The following is a 23,071-nucleotide window of genomic DNA, read 5'->3' on the forward strand; positions in this document are numbered from 1 at the left end:
ACTGATCATCCAACTTCATTGGAGTCCACCTGTGGTAAATTGAGTTGATTGGACATGATTTGGAAAGTCAAACACCTATATAAGGTCCCACAGGTAACAGTCCATGTCAGAGCACAAACCAAGCCATGAAGTCCAAGGAATTGTCTGTAGATCTATGGGACAGGATTGTATCGAGGCACAGATCTGGAGAAGGGTACAGAAAAATTTCTGTAGCATTGAAGGTTCACAGAAGCATGTAGTCTCTGTTAACCTTAATGGAAGAAGTTTGAAACAACCAGGACTCTTCCTAGAGCTGACCTCCTGGCAAAACTGAGCAATTGATGGAGAAGGGCCTTGGTTAGACTGGTGACCAAGAACCTGATCATCCTCCACCTCCATGATCATATGTGGAGATAGGAGAAACCTACAGAAGGACAATCATCACTGCAACACTCCACCGATCTGGGCTTTATGACAATGTGGCAGGACTCAATCCTCTCCTCAGTGAAGACACATGAAAACACACTTGGCATTTGCAAAAAAAGCACCTAAAGAACCCTCAGGCAAGATTTTCTGGTCTGATAAACCACAATTTCAAGCATCATGTTTGAAGGAAACCAGCTCTGCTCATCACCTGCAAAGTACCATCTGAAAAGTAAAGTGTGCTGCTGGAAACAGCCTCATGCTGTGGGGCTGTTTTTCAGCGACAGGGACTGAGGGACTCGTCAGAGTAGAAGAAAAGCTCAGTGCACCAAAATGTTGAGATAGCATTAATGATAATGATTCAGAATCTCAGACTGGGCAGAAGGTTCACCTTCCAACAGGACAACAACCCCAAGCACACAGCCAAGATAACAAAGGAGTGGCTACGGGACAACTCTGTGAATGTCCTTGAGTGGCAGCCAGAGCCCAGACTTGAACAACTCTGGAGAGATCTGAAAACCGACGCTCCCCATCCAACCTGATGGAGCTTGAGAGGTCTTGCAAAGGAGAATGGGAGAAACTGTCCAAAAATAGATGTGCCAAGCTTGTAGCATCATACTCAAAAAGACTTGAGGCTGTAATTGCTGCCAGAGGTGCTTCAACAAAGTACTGAGCAAAGGCTGTGAATACTTATGTACATGTGTTGTGTTTGGTTTTTTTGCTTTGTTTTTTTTTATAAATTAGCAAAGATTTCAAACAAACTTCGTTCATGTTGTCATTATGGGGTATTGTTCGTAGAAATTACTTAATACTGAGATGTGAAAATCTAGGCAGAACACACGTACACACACATAGCTTTGACATGAACATTACTACATTCAACATATGCATGTGATATAAGATTCTTGATCAAATATAATAATTCATTTAAATTACTGGATAACTTCAGAACCAAAGTGTTACAAACACAACCCCATCACAATCTCACAACCCCGTTATGATCAAATAAATAACGGGGTTGAGTGTGACGGGGTTATGATGTTTTGCTTAAAACGGCCCCTGCCCTAAATGTAGTGAATAACAGGAGAGCACATGGTATGCATGATATTAAGAAATCATGTATATTGTTAAAATAACAAAGATCGTTTTCACAAGTAGTTGTTTTCTATCTTTATTTGATGTAACTGGGTTGAGTCGTTAAGCTTGACAATCACAATATTAATAATGTTATAGTTATAAAAGAAGGTGGTAACTTGCCTATGTCTTCTCACAATGTTGTTCAGAAGAGTTATATGATGTCACTTCCTGTTAATGATGTCACATAAGGATCAGTTCATTATTTTTATGGGGGGAGAATGATTTGTGTAACGGGCTTGAGGGGTTACTGAGGTACGGAACTAAATAATATGATTTTATTGAATAATCATGAATTTACTTAGAAAAAAACATTACCAGCAAAAAAGCACAGATAGATATTTATGAGAATAGCAAAATGTATGGACTTTTTTCTAATTTTATTATTCATATCCCAAGTACACTTTCATAGAAAGCCATGAGGGACATGACAAAATAGGTGGTGTAAACTGAAAAAAACAAGATTATTTCTAATATATAGATAAAATGTATGTCATGTTTTTAAACCTTATTAAAGGAGACATTTCAATTAATACAAAAATATTCTAAAAATACATTTTGGTGACCCAATAGATAAAATACACTTAAAAAGGTCAGAGGGACTCAAATCGTACCGGTTTTGTGGAATGACTCAAATAAGCTTTCCATTGATGTATGGTTTGTTAGGACAATATTTAGTTGAGATACAACTATTTGAAAATCTGGAATCTGAGGGTGCAAAAAAAATCTAAATATTGAGAAAATCGCCTTTAAAGTTGTCCAAATGAAGTTTTGATAAATGCACGGTAGGAAATTTACAAAATATCTTCATGGAACATGATCTTTACTTAATATCCTAATGATTTTTGGCATAAAAGAAAAATTTATCATTTTGACCCATACAATGTATTTTTGGCTACTGCTACAAATATAGGCCTACCTGTGCTACTCAAGACTGGTTTTGTTCTCCAGGATCACAATTCTGTTTTTTACATTTATGATGTACTGACAACCTTAAAATCAGAGTTTAAAAGAGTTCACAAACAGCTTTCCCACAAGCTGAGGTAATATAGGCGCACAGTGTCCTTCACATAAACACAAAACACCATCATGGTAACACATGAAGCTAAAATATTGTGATAAATATTCATTAAACAACATGAGATGTAACACAATACCCCAATGTCCATAACTGATGAATAAACAGTTATTTCAACGAAAAACCATCAAACATGAGCTGTCACATGTGGAATAAATCTGAGAACATCAATTCTATGTAAATGTTCATTTTAAGATTACTTTTCTCTTGCTAAAACTGCACACTTAACAGTATTTTACTGTAAAGTGACATTAAATGTCTTGTTTTTCACCATATAAATGCCGTTCACACAGAACACGTTTTTCCTTTCTGCTCCACTTTTCCATTGTTAATCTGTGTAAACATGCGCTAGATGGATGTTTTCGACCGTTGCGCTAAAAATGCACCGTTCTAAAAACGCGACTGTTAAGCCCCGTTCACACCAAGAAGAACGATAACTATAACGATATTAGCGTCCACACGAGCGGACGATATCGTCTGTTTATTCTAAGCGCACGCGCGTCTGCCGCTTTAGATTCTCGAGCTCGTTATAGCAGGATGGATTCTGATTGGCTGTCAATGTTTGTATCGTTCATCAGCTGGAAAAAAAAAAATCGTTCTGAAAGTGATTCCAACGATATCGTTTCTTTATCGTTATAGTTGTGGACGGTGTGGACTCTGCTATTCTCTAATATTGAGAACGATTTTTAGAACTATCTCTTTATCGTTATCTTTATAGTTATCATGCTTGGTGTGAATTTATCATAAATAAATAAATTTAATAAATTTTTTTTAAAAAGCGTTATGTGTGGCCTACGTGCCCTTAGGGAACTTGCCATTAAACAATTACTGTCTGAAATTAACTAAAGTTAAAATAACGATCATTTTTACAGACTATTTTCATGATTGTTTTATGGTGCTTTTGCCATTTTGGAGTTGGTCAACATTTAAAGGGTTAGCTCACCCCCTTTAATTAATTTTTTAATTAATTAATTAATTTAGTTAGTTTACGTAAATTAACTATCCCTTTAAGCTCATTATATAGAATAAGCCACTACAATATTCTTCAAAAATTCACCTGTTGCCAGTGAAGGTTATAGAAGGTTACACTGGAGACATAATAGGTCAATGTAATAAGTAGTGCAACTATTTCAATAACTTTTTTAAAGTAACATAACTGATTGCATTTGATTGCTTTTAGATTACATTTCTAAATTTCTAATGAATGTTTTCAACTGTTAATCATTTTGAAACATTTACAGCAGGCAGGGTTAACCTTACAGTAGAACTCAACACTGATTATTGTCAAACTTTCAAAATCTTTCATCACTCAAATTTACATTTAAAAAAATGCAATTTTTATAAGCCACCACAAAATCAGACTTCAGCACCTCTTTTTACTTTGAGATCTCTGAGGTTAAAATATAGTTATATAGTTTAATAGTTATGATGCTGTTTTTGAAATCAAATCCTTGCAGCTACGACAGGAAACACTGGCATCTAACAATGCCTTGTAACTAAATTACGTAATTCCACTACATGTAACTAGTTACTCCCCAACACTGCATGTTACACAGAAGAAAGTTATTACATTTGAAATATGATGGCGAGAACTTTTTTTTAACTATAAACTAAATGAATGTTAAACTGTAAGCTGCAACATTTGCGATTCTTTCATACAGTAGAGGCTGAATCAGTGCATTTGGAACTTTATAGGGACCTCGTATCTTCATCAGAATTCCAAAAGCTGCAGTCAAAAGGGCCTTTAGCAGAGGTAAGGAATTGTTTCCTTTCTTTTAAAGCAAGAAAAAAGTGACCTCATTACGAGAAAATACATCTTAAATGTTTGCACATGTGGAGGCTGATGCTATTTGCAGTCACCAAGCAGCATAGCAGGCCAAGCCTTTGGGGACATTTCTCTCCCCCCTCTTTTCTTGCCAGATAATCGTCCATATGCTTTTTCAGAAACATCCTGAGCGAAACAGCTTAATGTTCTGTATGGCTTTCACATGTTTGAGCTGCTCAAAGACTTCTGGGTCCAGATGCAACCGTTGCAGTCACGTCCGGCTAGAAGCACATTAGGAGCCGCGTGCGGGAAGAGTGTCACGTGGTCCATCTGCAATTTTGATTGATTACAGCTTACCGAGGGCCAGTGACCATGCAGTTCATATGGGTGAACTGACGGCTAAAGGACACCAACATGTCACCGAGTTCAACAGGACACATAGGAGGCCAAAGCAGGGTTATCTGGTTAACAGCACATTTAATAAAATGTTTATATAATGTTTTATTTCAGCTAGTTGCATTTCTCATTTCAGTATTAACTTGATGTACTAAAATAACTAAAAACTGAAATAAAAAGTAATAAAAAAAACTTTATAGACATATTTAAAATAATAATAATAAAATGACAAAATCATACAACAAAATTACTTAAACTATGCCTTAATTAAAATGAAAAACTAACAATATATAAAAAATAAAAAATAATTCAAAATATTAATAACAATTACATAGACAAAAACTAACAAAAATGACAAATACTAATACTTCAACTAAAATTAAACCAGAAAAAGAGAAAATATAAAAACTAATTCAAAATATTAATAAAAACTATATAGACAAAAATGACAAAAACTACTAATACTTTAAAATTAAAACAGAAAATATAAAAATAAAACAAATTCAAAATATTAATAAAACTGTATAGACAAAATGGCAAAAATTATTAATACTTGAAAATCTAAAAACAAATTCAAAATATTAATAAAAACTATATTGACAAAAATGACAAAAGTTACTAATACTTTAAAATTAAAAAGAAAATATAAAAATAAAAACTAATTCAAAATATTAATAAAAACTATATAGACAAAAATGACAAAAAACTAATACTTTAAAATGAAAACAAAAACAGAAAATATAAACATAAAACTAATTCTAAATATTAATAAAAACTATATAGACAAAAATGACAAAAAAACTAATACTTTAACTAAAATGAAAACAAAAACAGAAAATATAAACATAAAACTAATTCTAAATATTAATAAAAACTATATAGACAAAAATGACAAAAAACTAATACTTTAACTAAACAAAAACAGAAAAAATTAAAAATATTAATAAAAACTATACAGTCAAAAATTACAAAAAGCACTAATTCTTTCAAATTAAAATGAAAACAGAAAATATAAAAATAAAAACTAAATCTAAATATTAATAAAAACTAACACAAATGACAAATATGACTTTAACTAAAATCAAAATGAAAACAAAAATATTTTAAATATTCAAAATATTGATTCAAACTATAATAGTATCTCTATGATACAAAAGTAAGTCTAAACCCAAACAAATTGATCAAATTAGCATTTTTAAGTGAACAATTGCTCGGCAAACAGCATGAATGTAGACAGGTTACTGGTTTCTTTCATTTTTATTGGGACCTATGACAAACATGTAGAACTGCACAGCGGCCAGGCCGTCATGTAGTTCCGATATGATCAACTGGTATTTACAAAGTACTTGCTTTTTTCCATCTTTTCCTAAAAGCAGGAGCTACATTGATCATACATGTTAGAAACGATTAAAAAAAATAGAAATAAAAATGTACATCATACACTTGATATAGATATTTTTGCTTTTTACAGAGGTAAAAATTTGCATTGTAAAAAACAAAACTAATCAATACAATAGGGTTTATTTCATTTTTTATCTTTTTCTGTTTCTTTTCTCGTTTTTAGTATACAAGGAGATAGATTAACATGATGCTTCAGGCACTTTTTAAACAGGTAAATGTGTGTCGCACCAGGACAGACGTTCATACTGAATGCTTTTGGTTAACTTTCCATTACCACAGATAGAAAAATAAAACGCAGCTCTTCTCTAAGCTCGGATGACAGCGGTATTGCAGAAGCTGACGTACTCAGATACAGAAAGGACACGTGGTGAATGAAGGACACAGTGACAGCTGACAAGCCCAGCTTCCTCCCCGCCACCCATCAGCGAGAGGACTCCAGTGAAGCGACAGGGGCGCGAGTTAGACACCTCCACACTAACCAACACTCGCAGACTAAAAGGTACAAACGTTGCCACCGGGGCAGCATCTTTTCAAAAGGTACTAAAATGTACCAATGATGTACCTTTAAGGTACTAAAATGCACTTTTTAGGGGGAAATAAGGTACAAAGTTGTACCTTTTTTCAAAAAAATACCGTCACAGTGACAGCTTTTGTACCTTTTTTTCTGAGAGTGAAACCACACAGCAGCACCTCACTCTTAAAAATAAAGGCTTTTACAACATCAACCTTTTTAAGTTCTACGGTTCTTTAGAAAAGTCCACATTGAATGTTTGTTTTTCATCGAAACCTGAACATTAGATATTTTGGAAAAGTTAAAACAAAGAAACAAGGGGAACATAGTAAGTGCAAGAGGCACTAAATCTTAAATGTTTCAACAAAATGTTCTTCTTATTCTGCACTGTAAAAAAAAATCCACCTATTTCAACATAAACTACATTAACTGACTTGAAAAAATCAAGTTGAATTTCATAGAACTTCATAAAAAAGTTGAAATTGCTCAACTTATTTTGATAATTAAGTAATGTAAAAACATAAGTTGCCATGAATTACTGATCATAATTGTTTTTTTACAGTGTACAGAATATGTAACGAAAAACATTTTATTCCTAGAAAAATACAAAATAGAAGCACTTCAAAAAAACACAAAACAGATGAAACAAAGACTGTTCGGAATTGAATACTAGCAGAATTGAATGTTAACTAAATATTATTTTGTATACAATGTAATTTTGTATACAGCACAGTAATTCACAGTAATTTTGCTGGATGCAATGTAATTCCACTATAATCACATTATTGACACATCACCTCATCACATTGCATGGTTAATTCAACAAATTTGTATTTTTTATAAATAATAATAATTAAATAAGCCATTTAAAAAAAAAAAAAAAATCAATCCAATTTTGTGTTAAATATATATTTATTTCCAATACGATCAAACGATGAGTCTAAAAAGAAATGCTAAAAATTGTGGCTGACTTTGTGTAAGCCTGTTCACATCAAGAATGCTGACTATAACTATAAAGTTTTAATAATCTTTAAAAATATGAGAGTAGCGAAGTTCACAATAGCCATAATGATAATGACACAGAGGAACAATATTGTTGGAATCTCTTTCAGAACCATTTTGTTCAGCTGAAGAGTGAAAGAAATATTGACAGCCAATCAGACTTTAAAGAGTGGACAATATAGTTATGATTTGTAATGTGAACAGGCCTTATTTATATTTTCATCCCTCACATTGAAAAAGGAAGGTCAAGTCAACCGCGTTCCATACAGCAAATTCTGGTGAATGTTGTTTGGACATATGCATACAAAAAAAATACAAATTGCATACTACATACTGCAGCAATAGTAAGAGTAGTATGCGATTCCGAACCGAATCTTTATACCAATAATGTGACATCAAGAACTTTTCTTTTTCAAGATCTCCAAAGAACCTTTAAAACGAAAAACGGTTCTGCAACGAACCATTAAAGAACCTTTATTTTTAAGAGTTTCACACTGTCATTTGAGAACACACCACACGGTTTTGAGGCTGAATGTTTACATAAGATGAAGAAGCATCTGACGCACATATACTGTACATTCTTTGACTGCTCACATACACTTTGAGTATCTATGAGAGCACTGCTTTGTCAGTGGATGATTTATTCAGACAAAGCATGAGCAGGGGAAGGTGACTGGCTGGTCATGAGGTCTTTCACAGGGCTGGGTGAGGTGATGGAGACGGACTCGACACATACGAGCCGCCTCGCCGATTGTACCATGCCATTTGACTCCCGCAATAACTGGAGCAATTTTGAATTTTTTTTGTTTTAAAGAAAGGCCTATCTATTGGGGTAGTTCTTTTTTTATACAATAGAAAAATATCTTTTCACTATTTTCTCTTCTTTGAGGAACTGCATTGATTCATTTGAATGTCCTCTCAAAAATTAAGGCGTTAAGTTATTGTTATGAAGAAACTGGAGATCGGTTTGGCAAACGTCCCTCTATAAAGCACCCTTAAAATCAAGCTTATTTTTCTGTTTCCTTTTGTTTTTCTTAGAGAACAGGACTGGAGCTGGAAACATCTTTGAGACAACAATTCCTTCCATTTTCTAGACAAATTATGAGCCATTTGTCAATAAGGGAAAAAATATAGCGCTTTAGTGTTTTCCCTCCGGAGAATATTTGAAATCACATAGACATAGAAATCATTTCATTAATTCATATTTTTGTCTTGTTTTCCAGTAAAATATCTCAACAGTCAACTAAAACAAACAAAAATTACATGAGAAGCAAAACTGAATAAGATATTATTTTGTATTGACTAGTTGACTGTTTGATTTTTTCCTTGTTTTAAGCATATATCTAATAAAACTGTGTGAGGTTTGTTTAAATCAATATAAATCTATAATAAATAAATAAAAATAAGGTAAAATTAAACCAAATTCAGGTTTATTTCTAAATTTTTTTTTTTTTAAAAAACAGTAATCTGTTGTGAGGATATTTAGATTATGTTTTTCAAGACAAAAATTATGATTAAAAAATTATTTTGAATTAGTTTTTTTGTTGCAGTGTAAGCGGCGTGGGCTCACTGGAAACTTCTCTTTCCCCATATGGCTGTGCTTTTTGCCCACAGTCTGATGACTTTTTTTCTCTATTTTTTTTCTCCCTTTGGCTGGTGATTCAATTGACCGCGAGAATAAATATGACAAAAATTAATCTTTGGATATCAAATATGCATCAGACTCAGAAGCCACCCTCGCATCCAAAAGAAGTCAACTCTAAGGAAAATGTCCCATGTCTGAAGCGCAGCTGTGGCTGTCGAAGGTGATTACAATAATTCGATTTGAAACATATACATATGAGTATACAGTATTTACATATACTCTGGATGCAGCTTATGTAAATTTGGCTTAAATATAATAACGACAATACTATGCTGTGATACAATGTTATCATTCCTTTACAACACGCACGCAGGCATCGACACACGCTCTCCCACAATCGCACTACAAACGGACGCTTACGACTACAGGTTTAGTGTCTCGAGCTAATCTCATTGTTATTGTTCTGAACGGTTAAAGGGCTTGGGATATAAATGCCAGTTTATGTACGGACCTGTTCAGGAAGAGTAAACAGCGAATTCCTCCCTTTGCTGGCCACGGCGAACGAACGCAAAACAGAGACGACTGCGCGCCGTAAAAAGACAAGCGATTCAAGTTCTTGAAAAGTCAAATCAGTGTAAAAAATATAAAGTACCTGCATAAGTAATGCATGACATGAGGGCTCCAGGAGAGCCGAGGAACTGAGAGAAACATCCACAACAAAGGGGAAAGAAAAGAACATACACATATATATACTTTCATATTTATAAAAACAACCAAAGGAGAACGTTTTCAACGCACCAACTGTTTTCTGGAGCCAGGAGAGAACGTAAAGTAAAGGACAGTGAAAGCGCCGTCCACTCCTGCCCTCCTCAGTGCTAGTGTTCCGAGGGGCGTGTTTAAGGTTCATTCAGCCGACGGCCTTATGCTTCCCTCCGCAGCAACTGCAGGCCACGCCGCAGCGGTGGCACATGTGGAGCGGTGGGTAGCAGCACAGACAGGGTGCCAACAGCGACAGACCCAGCAGGGCCGTCCAGCGAAGGCAGAAGCGTTCCTCGCTGGTGTCGCACGAGCACGGGTCCGAATACTCTCCCTCCGGGTCGGACATGCAGTGGTAAAGCATGCTGTCGGCGCACCACATGAAGCTGACCCGGTGGATGCAGGTCCGGATGGGGTCGGGGGCGTCGTGGCACTGCCCGCGCCGGTTCTCCTCGTGGTTGAACATGTCCCGGCAGTAGACGCAGCGCGATCGCTCTCCGTCCTCTTTCCTTCGCTTGCCCTTGAGCTTGAACGCCCGCGGCTGGGTGGCCACTACGCCCCCGTCGCCCCCGCAGTGGCTCTTGAGGTCGCACTGGCTGAAGTCAGAGCTGGGCACGTAGGGGTAGTTGTAGTCGTGCTTTAAGGGTTCGTTCTTAGCGATCTGAACGTACGAGTCCGAGTCCTCATGTTGGATGAACTTGTCCGGCACGGCGGCGTATCGGTAGTCCTCATAGCCTGTGATCAGCCAGCGCTCCCGGGGGTTGATTCGGACGATCTCCTCGTCCTCAAACGGGAAGGGGTTCCTGGAGAACTTCTGAGAGGCAAGAGAAAACAAGAGCACAGAAGTGATGACTGTGCCTGTAAGATCATATAATGCAGTTCTTTTTATTCTCTCACAATACTGAATTGTGTCACTTGTTTGAAAATGTAATTTAATTGTTTTATCTTTTACTCATTACGTAATCTGATTAGTGCTGTCAAACGATTAATCGCGATTAATCGCATCCAAAATAAAAGTTTTTTATTTATATTATATGTGCATACTGTGTATATTTATTATGTATATATAAATACACACACATACAGTATATATTTTGAAAATATTTCCATGTATATATTTCCATTAATATAATTTATATTATATATAAATATTTTAAATGTATAAACATATTTTTCTTAAATATATACATGCATGTGTGTGTATTTATATATACATAATATACACAGTGCACACACATATATTATGTAAACAAAAACGTTTATTTTGGATGCGATTAATCGTGATTAATCAGTGTGAGTGAGTCTGAATCACACACTACCACACTTTCAAGTTCTTCCAAACGCAGACTTGTGCGCTTCGTTTCTAGGAGATGAGTGACATGAAAACAATGTGTAAACAATATGTGTATCTAAAATTGGCTCAAAATATCAAACGTGTTTATATCCTCTGACTGGATGGGATTAAAGTCTGAATCTTTGCCCTTCATTCACTACATGATTTTCTGCGAAACTCCGACTATTAGCAACTAGTGTTGATTTATCCAGACTGTAAATTGGTGCAAAAGATCTAGTCATGTCGTTGTATTCTAGCCTTTAATAATATTATTTAAATATAAATAATTTTATATTGTGTATCAGGTTTTTTTTTGCATTCATTAATCTAGATTAGGAATCAAAGTTTTGGCCCACCAGTACAATTTTTATTACAATTCTGTCTTTTTGTGTCTGCACTGAAACTGAGAATTCTCCAGTTGGAAATAGTTTAATACTTGTAGTGTTTATAGTATTTATATATATATATATTTTAATCTTCGGTTTTTGTTTTTTAAAATGTAAAAATAAAATATGACTTGTATATGGATGCAACTTTTTTTTTTTTTTTACTTCTCAATGACACAGTTTTGACTGGTGGAGACATATTTTGAGGTATGGATTATTTTCTGAAAAATGTAGTCATGTTGTGAGGTACTTGCCCCAATGAATTCATCTCTTTACCATTACACTGTATTACTAAACCCTGACTACACAGATGTACTGTAATTATTTTGTTTTCTTCAATAAATAAGAAGTATATAAGATATTGAATAATTATCTTTTTGACTTTGCTGAATTGTCGAATTTGTGAAAAAGATAATACATTTTATAATTATAAATGAGATTATTGCTCAGATTTCTTAATGTCAGGATTCTTTGATGATTAGAAAGTTCAAAAGAACATTTGAAATATAAATCTTTAGTAACAATATAAATGTATTTACCATCACTTTTGATCAATTTATTACATCCTTGCTGAATAAAAGTATCAATTTCTTAAAAAAAAAAAAAAATCTCAAAACTTTGACCTATGACATTTGAGTATCCCTGATCTAGATGACTTATGAATATGCATTAATTCATGCAAATATTGACTAGGCTCCAGCAGCTCCTAGATATGCCTCCACCTGACGCACCTGATCTAGGCTGTAGCGCTCAGGCGGCCGGTACTGCAGAATGCAGCGATGTGGATGAGGCTCGTAGAAGGTGGAGGTGGCCACTAGCTGTGTAGTGAGCTCCTTCTTCTGAGATGAGTTTGAGGAGCTGTCGGTGGCAGTCTGAACAAAAAAAGATACAAAAGACAAACTCAGTCTCAAACGACCTACAGACATTTACAAATGAAGAACCATCATCTCCAAAAACATCAGAACAAAAGGAAGAGTTGGAAACAGTACATGCACTGTCCAGGAAATTTTAAGACAAAAAGACAATCCCGATCACAGACAGGTGTTTTGCCGAGTAAATGCAGTTTTCCATGACGTCATGGGTGCCTGGCATTGATTCACAGCTACACATTAATACACCACACACAAAGCCATACACTGCACATAAACACACACGCAGACGTCAGTGCAGTCAATCCGACGTGACGTGGCTCAACTTCAGTGTGCAATTAAACAAAAAAAAATCAGGCCTCAGGCCGCAGGATCTGTAAAAACCTCTGAAGTCTCCCTGTTATTAGAGGAACTCAAAATGATTCCAGCATGCTGGGATATAGGCCATCACACACAAAACCAACAGCTCTGGTCCATAACATCACCAGAGAGACCTACAGAACACCTCAGTGCTTGTGCTAAACATATCAAAATCAAGATATTCTCATGCTACTGAGGGAAAAAAAGTCACTCTGAAGTGCACCGATTCAGTCTATGATGAGTGACAAAACTGCATCGAATGTATAATATATTTCGCATGGTGTAGAATTGCTCCTATAGGAGTAAAGCTGAAACTCTGAAACAGTCTGTCAAAAGAGGTCAATGGAAATGTATGAAAACGTATGAAAAGAGACGCAGGATTTCAGCTCTCTGTCTGAATGAGCTCCAGCAAAAAGTTTCCAGCCTAGTCGTTAAACACAAAACATAAGAATGGTGCAGACAGACAGCTGCCTGCGGAGGTGGACTAAATAGACAGACAGAACGACAGACAGACAGGCAGGCAGGGCGGCTGGGCGGATGGGAAGTGATTAGTGGCTGAGAGTCTGGACGTGATCCTTCCTTTGGCTGAACCGGATGCCTTCAACAACCACCTGCCAGGTGGAGTGTGAGCACAAACACACACACACACACACACACACACACACTTCCAGCTTTAAAAAGATATTTGTGGTTAGAAGAGCGTAAATATCACTAAAAGAAACTTGTTGGAATAGTGAGAGATTGACAGATAAAAAGCGTAAATGTTGGTTGTTTGTGGATTTCTGTTAGTTTTGAGGTGCTAGTGTACTCCGAAAGGTTGACAAAACTCACTTTTAGCAGATGTACACATTTGAAATTGTTTTCAATTGATTTTATTTTAATAATGAACAATAAAAATACATGATATTGCTTTTGACTAGCAACAGCATCACAGGGCTGCGATATACCTAAACTCTGGTTTATAAAGCCATTCATGTGGTCTGTAGAATCCATCCACTGTTAGATCACTGGCATCAGATAATGTTGTGCCACTCAAACTGAGTTTTCCATGTTTGAGGCTAAACTCCAGCTGGGCGAGAGGAACAGGAGTCTCCGGTGGCTGGCCATGTCCCTGCACCCTGACCCGAGCTCTCTCTCTCTTTCTGTCCGAATCCAGCCTGGCCAGGCCTTGGTTTCCCCTTCATACAAAGACCTCAGAACTGCTGGCCAAAAATAATACAGGCGTCCCTCAAAGCACTGCCAAGAAAGCCTGAGCCGACATGACTTAAAAATACGTTTAGGAGGATAGCTGGGGCCGGACTGCTGGAGATAATTAAAAACACAGACCCTTTCAGATGTTTACACTGCAGGTCTAAAAAACTCTGGGCCAAAGTACTCAAGCAGTATGAGGCCAAAATAGATATAAAAAACTAGTGAGCTGCCTCGCTGTCTACCGCCTACATAGGCAGCTTTCTTCTGAGGCAGCATCATAACCAAATCAAGCCTAAAGACCTAGGTTCTGTCTGGACCACTATCGTCAACTGGTGGAGAGCCGCAATAACCGCCTCTGTAACAGAACAGAACCAAGATAAATGTATTGCAGAGATCATTTATGTTCAATAATTAATGTACACATTTTATAATTTTGCCTGAGGGCCGAATCCTGACTGGACAAGAGGAGGAGTTGGGGATGGAGGAGGGGTCATTAGCTATTGAGCAACGTGAAAGCTGCTGATAATCCTGAAGGACCTTACATAGAAATGCTGAGATAGGCGTCGTATCCTATAGGTAGACGTGGATCAGCTGAGAGTCAGTTGATGCAAGCTTGACTAACATGACCTGCCAGAATTGACGCTATGCTTGATTATACTACAGTTTCCATATTCTGCTCCAACAGTTAGTCTGTTTATTCCAATAGAGTTTGCTGTTAGCATGTTGCTAACCAAATAGTGAGGCACTCTTATGAGCACAAAATACATAACACACAAATATTTGGTAAAACAGTCAATGTAATTGGATTGAAATATTTTATCAATACTTGCCAGAATTGAATAGAACATATATTACTTAAGAAATTTTGCTTGCTTCGTCTGCCATCTTGAATTTTTTCCCTTTGACTTGACACAATGCATTATTGAATTACCTGCCTTAAAATTTAGGCAAAAAAGGCCCAAGTTAAAAAGCTAAACGCGTAAATGGACTATATTTTGAAAGGTTACACATACGACTGGGTGTGTACACGTAGCCTTTCAAAATATAGTCCATTTGCGCGTTTCGCGTTTCGTTTTCCTCATACTGCTTGGATTTTTTCCCTTTGACTTGACACAATGCATTATTGAATTACCTGCCTTAAAATTTTGGCAAAAAAGGCCCAAGTTAAAAAGCTAAACGCGCAAATGGACTATATTTTGAAAGGTTACACATACGACTGGGTGTGTACACGTAGCCTTTCAAAATATAGTCCATTTGCGCGTTTCGTTTTCTACTGTGAAACAAAGGCCCAGACCAGTCTTGCCACCTTGTGGAACAACTGATTAGTGCAAAGCCAAGTCAATGCACATGTGCGACCTGCATGCACAAAGTATAGTCCATTTGAGGTGTACGCGAACGCAGGTGGTCGACACATGCGCGCTAGACAGCTTCATCTTTGTCCAGCGTCTGCTCTATTATTCTGCTCAAGATATGACCGATGAAAATGTTTTCGTATGTTTTTAAACTAAAGTTGCTGCTATCACATAACCCTCTCAAACAAGCGCTTGTCAATGCAACCATCTGTTGTTGTTGCAGTTTCCACTTTTTAATTGTTGTTCTGTCTCTTTAGTTTCGTTTTCCACTGTGAAACAATGACTCGGGCCAGTGTTGCCACTTTGTGGAAGAACTGATTAGTGCAAAACCAAGTCAAAGCGCATGTGCGACCTGCGGGTAAACAGTATGCACAGTTACAAAAATCGAACGGTGTGCATACTATTTTGGTGATGACATTTGCGTCACACACACTGTACGCGAACCCTTGAAACATAAGCATACCTTGGGCTTCAGTAGGCAGCATTATCATTAAATATGCTTTTTCAAAGTGTTTTCATGACAGAAACATGTCTATGATGCCGTAAAATGCTGACTCTTTAGGCAGCTCACTAGTTTTTGAAACAGAGCACCAAAAATGTACCAAAAATGGCACACTTAAGTAAATCACCAACCCCCACCACAAAATCAGCAGTCTTATCGAAAAGCTCTAATGTGTGTGGCGTAGCGCAGATAACAAGAGAGTTCAAAGGCACATGTGGCCCAACTCTGATTCAAAGGCATACCTTCCCAGCAGCAGAGCCGATGCCGGCCCGTTAATGACACACAATCAGTGGCGCAGTGGGGGAGGGCGGAGAGATAATGAGAGGGGGGCAAAAGCTTTGGGAACCTGAAATCTTTTAGGTAATTTCACAAATGGGCCCCCTTCATTAAGTCCTAGGCTGGCCACCCTGTGGCACGAAACCACACCAGACCAATCCAAAATGGGCCAGCCAGAACTGTGTGAGCAATAAACCGGCTATAACCGGACATAGCTTAATGTGGCCCCATAGGACCTGCTGAGAGAGAACCAGCATGAAGAGCACAAAAAATAGAAGCAGCGGTCAAAACCAGACCCATACACAGTCCACAACTCAGTACAGAGGTCAGTAACAGTAATGTAAGCCATCAACAACATATTGAAAAGACCAAGGACTACATAAGCAACAACAAAAACTGACTTTTAGTAAAGACAGTATTAAGGAAAGCTAATATTGTCTATTTTTATTTTTTGAAGGAAACGAGTTGTCTTTGTTCAAGCAAAATTTGCTACATTGATGCAAAGGTGTCATAGAAGGTTGCCTGGATATTGAAAGAAGGTTGCTAAGAAGTTCTGAGTGTTTTTAGCATGATGATATGTGGTTGTAGGGCTTTCTGGTTTGTTGTGAGCCCACCCCCAAGTGTACTTCGGTCTTTGCATGAACGCTAGGGTGTCTTCTGTGCATTACGTTTCTTTTTTGCATGCTATCACATGGAGTACACTTTGAAAGGCTATGTGTTCGACTGTATGGTAAGGCCGGGCTCAGACTACGGGAGTTTTAGACTGATTTATCCCTGAATTACTCCTCCTGACAATCTGAGAAAACATCTTGTCCAAGACCTTGGTTGGTTCTGATGTTTGGCCAATTTTCGACTGAATCTAAAGTCTCCCGATCAGCTCTCAGACACATTGGGGCCACCCCGATAATATCAAACATTATCGGGGTGGCTCCAATGTGTCTGAGAGCTAATCAGGAGGATTTTAAATCAGAATGATTACGACTCTGATTACATCAGTACTTTCACAGTAGCCAATGAGAGACAAGTCTATAAGGAGACAGAGTTGAACAAGTGAAGTTTTGAAACCGCAACCGTAAAACAAGCTGCCGTATAGGTCTGTTGGACAATGGAGATGGAGGAATGGCTTGTGGAAGTATGACAACAGTACGACTGCCTGTATAACGTATGCACCACAATAGTACAGACAAAGAGAAGAGCTTGGGAGAAATCGCTTCAGTTTTTAACATAACGGGTGAGTTTAGAAAGCTGTTAGCACTATAAGTTAACGTGCTGATGGTGTTGCTAATCAATGGTAAACATTTTTGCCCTTGGATCTAATGTTAGCTAGCATACTACGCTTAACAGATATTAAAATTGGCATATAAATCTCACCTCCAGTTCCCACTGAAGAGCAGAGATCACATGAGGTGGCATGATAATCTTAATATCTTGTAGTGTGTAAAAAGCCACAATTTTTGAGAGTTTTGAGAGATGACAATCTGTAAAGATTCTCTTTATGTGCGTGATGCAACCAGATTTTATCAAGAAGTTGAAGCACAAACTGGTGTGACATCATGTTGAACAAAATCCAGCCAAATAGTTTAAACAGTGAACTATGGCATGAGTAAATGGAGACCTTTAAGGTCTTCAGATAGCTGTTTGCCGAGCCAGAGGAACGTGTCTTGAGGGCTGCATGCTTTACAGGTTAGCAGTTAGCATTTTAGGTCTGAGGATTTGCTGTCCATCAAAAGCTTTCCTACTGCTCAGGTCAACTGCAAGCAATCAGATTTGATCGCTCCAAACGCCTGGCTATACAGTAAGCGTGTGCTCAGCTACGTGCATGACCGATGCTATCTGGAAAGGGTTTTTATATTCTCAATAGGGCTTCAAACCACTGACAACAAGGTTTTTATGGTGTTTTCAGCTGTAATTCTTCAATAAGACAATCCAGGGAGTGAAAAATGTGCTGGAACTAATTGAGTTCCAAGTCAAATTGCCTGTAATTAGCCACCTTGAGTCTGAGGCAGGCGGCCCGGAGGGTGGAAGGGCACCGGTACCTTTTCCACTGCTGTGATTAGAGCTGCGAGCCTTTGCGTACACATACTCCACACACAGATGCCCAGTGCTGCTAAGGACCGGAGAGGATAACGGAATAAAGCTTCTCTACCTCTTGCATAAAGGAGCATTGATTCTTTCCACCTTATTTTTTTCCCTCTTCCCAGAACTGTTAGTCTTCCACATCCCACTTCCTCTGAGCATCCTCCAGGGCCCTGGCTGGGAGCTCTCTATACAGCAAAGCCTTATCCTGCCTAACTGCTGCACAGGAAGTTGTTTTTTGTCATTTATATATTTCCCCCACACACACACACACACACACACACACACACAACCAAAATAGTCTGGAACTCTACCTTACTCTATTAAAGTGTACAGTAAAGCGTCTATTCTTGCATTCTGGAAGTCAGACACACACCTGAAACAAACGAACAGCTCAAATAACTAAACTAAAAATGAATTTAGCACATGTAACAACACTATAAGTCATACTATATCTTTATGAAAAGATTTGTACACTAAACATATTGTCATGACAAACTTGCTTGACAAGACTGTATTAGTGGTTTGGACATTAACTATTTCCTTTTGTGCTCAACAGAAGAAAGAAAGTCATTTATTTTAAATGTGTTTTGTTGTGTGTTTTGGTCATTTTTATATATATATGTATTATTATTAGTAAATATACCTATACATTTATATGCTACGTATAGCATAAAGTTCTTTGCTATTAAGCTAACAAATGAACATTATGATGACTGTTCAGATTAGCGGTCCATCAAAAACTACCTTTGCCTCATCATTCTTTCTTACTGATTTGACCAGTTCCATTCTGTGTGTAAAATGATGAGTACACCCAAGATTGCCTAAAAAATCCCAAACAAAACATTCATTGCTCTTCATAACTGATGACTCATCATAGCCATTTTGACATTTTTGAGCATCATCAGGGAGCGCTGCTTGTATCATGGTGTAGGGCGATGCTGTGATAGGTTTATGTCAGCATTATGACCTCTGGAGCTCGTGAATCACTTAGTGCTCACTACTCTTACACAGTCCATCAATGTAAGTACACAGTAAGGCCCAATCCCAATTCTATTTTATACCCCTCCGCCTACCCTTTCCCCTTGTCCCTTGAAACAGGGTGCCAAGGGGTAGGGGTGAAAATATTCCCCCAAGAATTGGGACACCACTACTATACTGTCACACGTGATCATACGTCGTCTAGCTCCTACAATACACACACCTATACTGGTGTGCATTAGAGAATTTAATTACCGTTCTATATTAATGTGCTGCTTACTGACACGCACGCACACACACATCGGAGATCGCACAGCTCACATCCAAGAGCAAAGAAACTTGTCAACGCTGCCCCACGACTTTTATTAATAACAGTTTAAATATTGAATCGCTACATTATATTTTCCAGCAACGAGAGGATAAAATCGCTGTTTTTGAAGTAACATTAAACTCACTCATTGTAAAAAGAAACGCACACGCACAGATGCCCATACACTCCTCTCTCTCTCTCTCTCTCTCTCAATATTTGAGAAAAAATAGCGATTTCTAATTATTGGGGGAACCAGCCCCTCAATGTCTATGGTGGTTATTGCCCTGATCAGACATGGAAATATGTTGTGCAGTCAGTAATGATATGACGTTAGGAAACTTTAGCGATTTTTTGCAAACATTTCTTTGACTGTAAATATGAACTCACGATTGAATGTAACATAAAACAAATGATTACTTTTTATTAAAATCTTTATTAATGCCAATAATGCTTACATTTATGTGTCTTTTTGTTCGCTCGGGCAGCCATGTTGCCGCTGCAGCCGGTTTACGCTGAGATGATTCATACCCCTTCGTTTGTAGTGTGGTCCTGAAAAATCTTCGTTTGAAGGGCTATCTGGCCTTTCCCCTTACCCCTACCCCTCCAACCAAAAGAGAATTGAGACACCCCTACCCCTTCACGTGAAAAGTGAAAAGTTGAAAACATGAAAAGTTCACTGGAAAGGGGAAGGGCAATTCAAAGGGGAAGAAAGTTCAAGCATATATAATACAATAAATAAATAGAAAATTAATGTGTTTACAAATAATAATTAATAGGAAATCATGATGTGAAAAAAATAATAAAATACACTTCTGGAAAGTATTCTGATTTTTTTCTTTCATTCTTTTGTTCATTTTCTTTTCTTTTTGTGAAATAACAGTTATTATAGTTACGTTGGCGCATAAAAAAATTATTAAATATTCTTCCTTTAGTAAATTCAGAGAAGAATCTTTTTTATTTTTTTTTGAATTCTCTAATTTACTAAGTTCTGCTTCTTGGATCAGCTAGAAAAATATATCAGAAACTTGCTTTCTCAAGCACACATAATACAATAAATAAACAGAAAAGTAATGCGTTTAAAAAGTATTCTGTCTAATGCTGTTTAATACATCCAGTATCCAGTACTTTTGTTCATTTTCTTTTCTTTTCTTTTGGTGAAATACAATGAATCAATACTGCAATCATTTCTATGACATTTGATGCTATATTATAAATGTAATACTGTGTTGTATATGTGTGTATAGTTACATTGGTGCATAAAATTAAAATAATAAAATACTTAGATGCAACTTTAAATATAACACCAGTATGTTGGCTTTCTCAAACACGTACAATAAAATAAATAAATATAAGTCATGTGTTTAAAAATAATTTATATAAAACCATGAGGTGTAAAAGTATTCTTTTTTCCCCACATTATCTCTTTATTTCTATTTATTTTCCAGTAAAATAAAATGAATCAATACAGCAATAATTTCTATTTAATGCTGTATTATAAATATAATAATGTGTATTATATATGTATTGGTGCAAATCTATGTGTGTGCATTGGTGCATAAAAATTGAATATTCTTCCTTTCATGATTAAAAATGACTTCTTTAAAAGTTTTGAATCTGCTTGGTTACTTTGGCGGTTTGAAATGAAAATGAGCTTTCTGATCAGTTCTAGACTGAGGTGTTGCGTGAGGACAAGCATCCCAAAACCAGGCGTCTCAAAGCGACACACCCTGCTAAATGCCCAGCGTTCAGAGACGCAGAGCAAGTCCTTTCCCTGATCTGAATGAGCTAAAATGAGCTGAGGTTAAGTATAGGTTAGCTCACGAGGAACCATCAGGAGGAATGCACATCCCAGCAGAGGAACAACTCCCCTCGACATAATCGCCCCGAGCTGTAAATCCAGACCCGCATTTCTGCTGTCTGCGGCCACTTGCCTCACACGGCAATATATGGAAAGGTCATCATCAACACCAGCCCCCGTCCCAACAACTCTGTGCCAATGACCTCACGTGAAAGTGCACGTCCACTCGCTTCACAACGCGCGTGTGTCCTGAAAAACAGGTAGGTTTTAAAAAGAAACTGCTCGGCAGTAAATCTAGTTCTGTTTTCCGAACGCAGGGACGCACCCAACAGCACGAGAAGAGCATAAATTCCAGGACGGAAAGAAGCGTTGGATTAAGTTTCCTTTCAAGCTCGGGGTCCTTGGCTTAGCAGTCTACCCTTTTGGCCTGAAAGCGAGACAGACAGCGAGTGAAAGAGGAGCCATGAGGCTTCCCCTGTGCATGCCCCCCTCCTTCCACCCTGGGCGGCAGTAAATCAGGATGGCAGTTAGCTAGGAAGCAGCTGCTAATGATAGTTTTACTGGGGAGAGCAGGAAGTCATCTCCTGACCCCGCCTGCTGCTCCTGGTCTCCTGTGACTGTGACAAAAGGACAGTAAGTGGGCAAAAGCCAAGCGTCGGCACAGCCTGCTCTGAAAGCGCCACAGGAAAGCTGCCTGTGCTGCTATCGCATCCACCATCTTCAAAAAACAAAGGCCCGTCTCTTCCACGGCAGCCTCGGCGGGGGAAAAAATATCACAAGGACTCGGCCTTTTCTGGAACACTTCGCACACACTCAAACCAAACCCGCAGACATGAAAGCTGAAGGGAAGAGGAAGTTACTAAATATTGCTTTCAAAATGTACGTGCCCTTAGAGCGCCAAACTACACACACACCCCATATGTTTGGGTGAAAATCATGAAACGTCAAGAACGTGTCTGGGTCATAAGGTAAAAAAAAAACCAAGATATCGTGGCCATATTCATTCCAACAACGCATAAAATATACATAAAATAAAGATTACTGGAGCAAGAAAATATTCAATGTGTTACTTGTCATTTCTTTGTGATTGCTTTAGAAATTCATTAACAATTTCTAAATGAAATTGTTACTACACCAATTTTTCTTTCAGTGTACAGTTGTCAAATCATGGCCTAGTTGTGCAAATTTTTCCCTGAATCTAGGTAAATTTTAAATTAAACTAAACTAACATGAGGGAACAAATGAGTATAATGTGGCCATTATTTAACTGAAACAAAGGAACAAATAAAAAAGTGATAATAATAATAAAAGCACGTAGCCACAAATTAATATATTTATTGTTTTCCTCCGCATGTCATGTGCAGGGCTCCATAATATTTTACTCAAAAGAAAGAAATAAGAAATTATATTTAACTGAAAAAAGGAAGCACATTTTAGGACATTTATTTTTTTAATTTAATAACTTTGTCCTCAAACCTATTATATTAATTAGTTTTTATATTTCAAATGTGTTTTAAATTGTATTTGAATATATTTATATATTTAAAATGTCACTTAAATTATCGTTATTGCTGAAGTATTTACCCATTATATTTGTATCCGTTGCA

The 23,071-nt window shown here is 37.2% G+C and overlaps 1 protein-coding gene across 1 annotated transcript in view; it reads right to left on the reverse strand.

Annotated features, from left to right (window-relative positions):
* Positions 1-6,013: 6,013 nt before the first annotated feature.
* Positions 6,014-23,071, reverse strand: part of spred2b (sprouty related EVH1 domain containing 2b) — a 43,468-nt gene continuing 26,410 nt past the window's right edge. Inside the window, exons 5-6 of the mRNA XM_058795814.1 lie at positions 12,481-12,621; positions 6,014-10,844 (exon numbers count right to left, since the gene is read on the reverse strand). Of these exons, the coding sequence (XP_058651797.1) occupies positions 10,182-10,844; positions 12,481-12,621 (804 nt within the window). The 3' untranslated portion in view covers positions 6,014-10,181. The remainder of the gene's footprint in view (positions 10,845-12,480; positions 12,622-23,071) is intronic.

Source organism: Onychostoma macrolepis, chromosome 13 (genome assembly GCF_012432095.1).
Source record: "Onychostoma macrolepis isolate SWU-2019 chromosome 13, ASM1243209v1, whole genome shotgun sequence".
In the NCBI taxonomy this organism is placed as follows: Eukaryota; Metazoa; Chordata; class Actinopteri; order Cypriniformes; family Cyprinidae; genus Onychostoma; species Onychostoma macrolepis.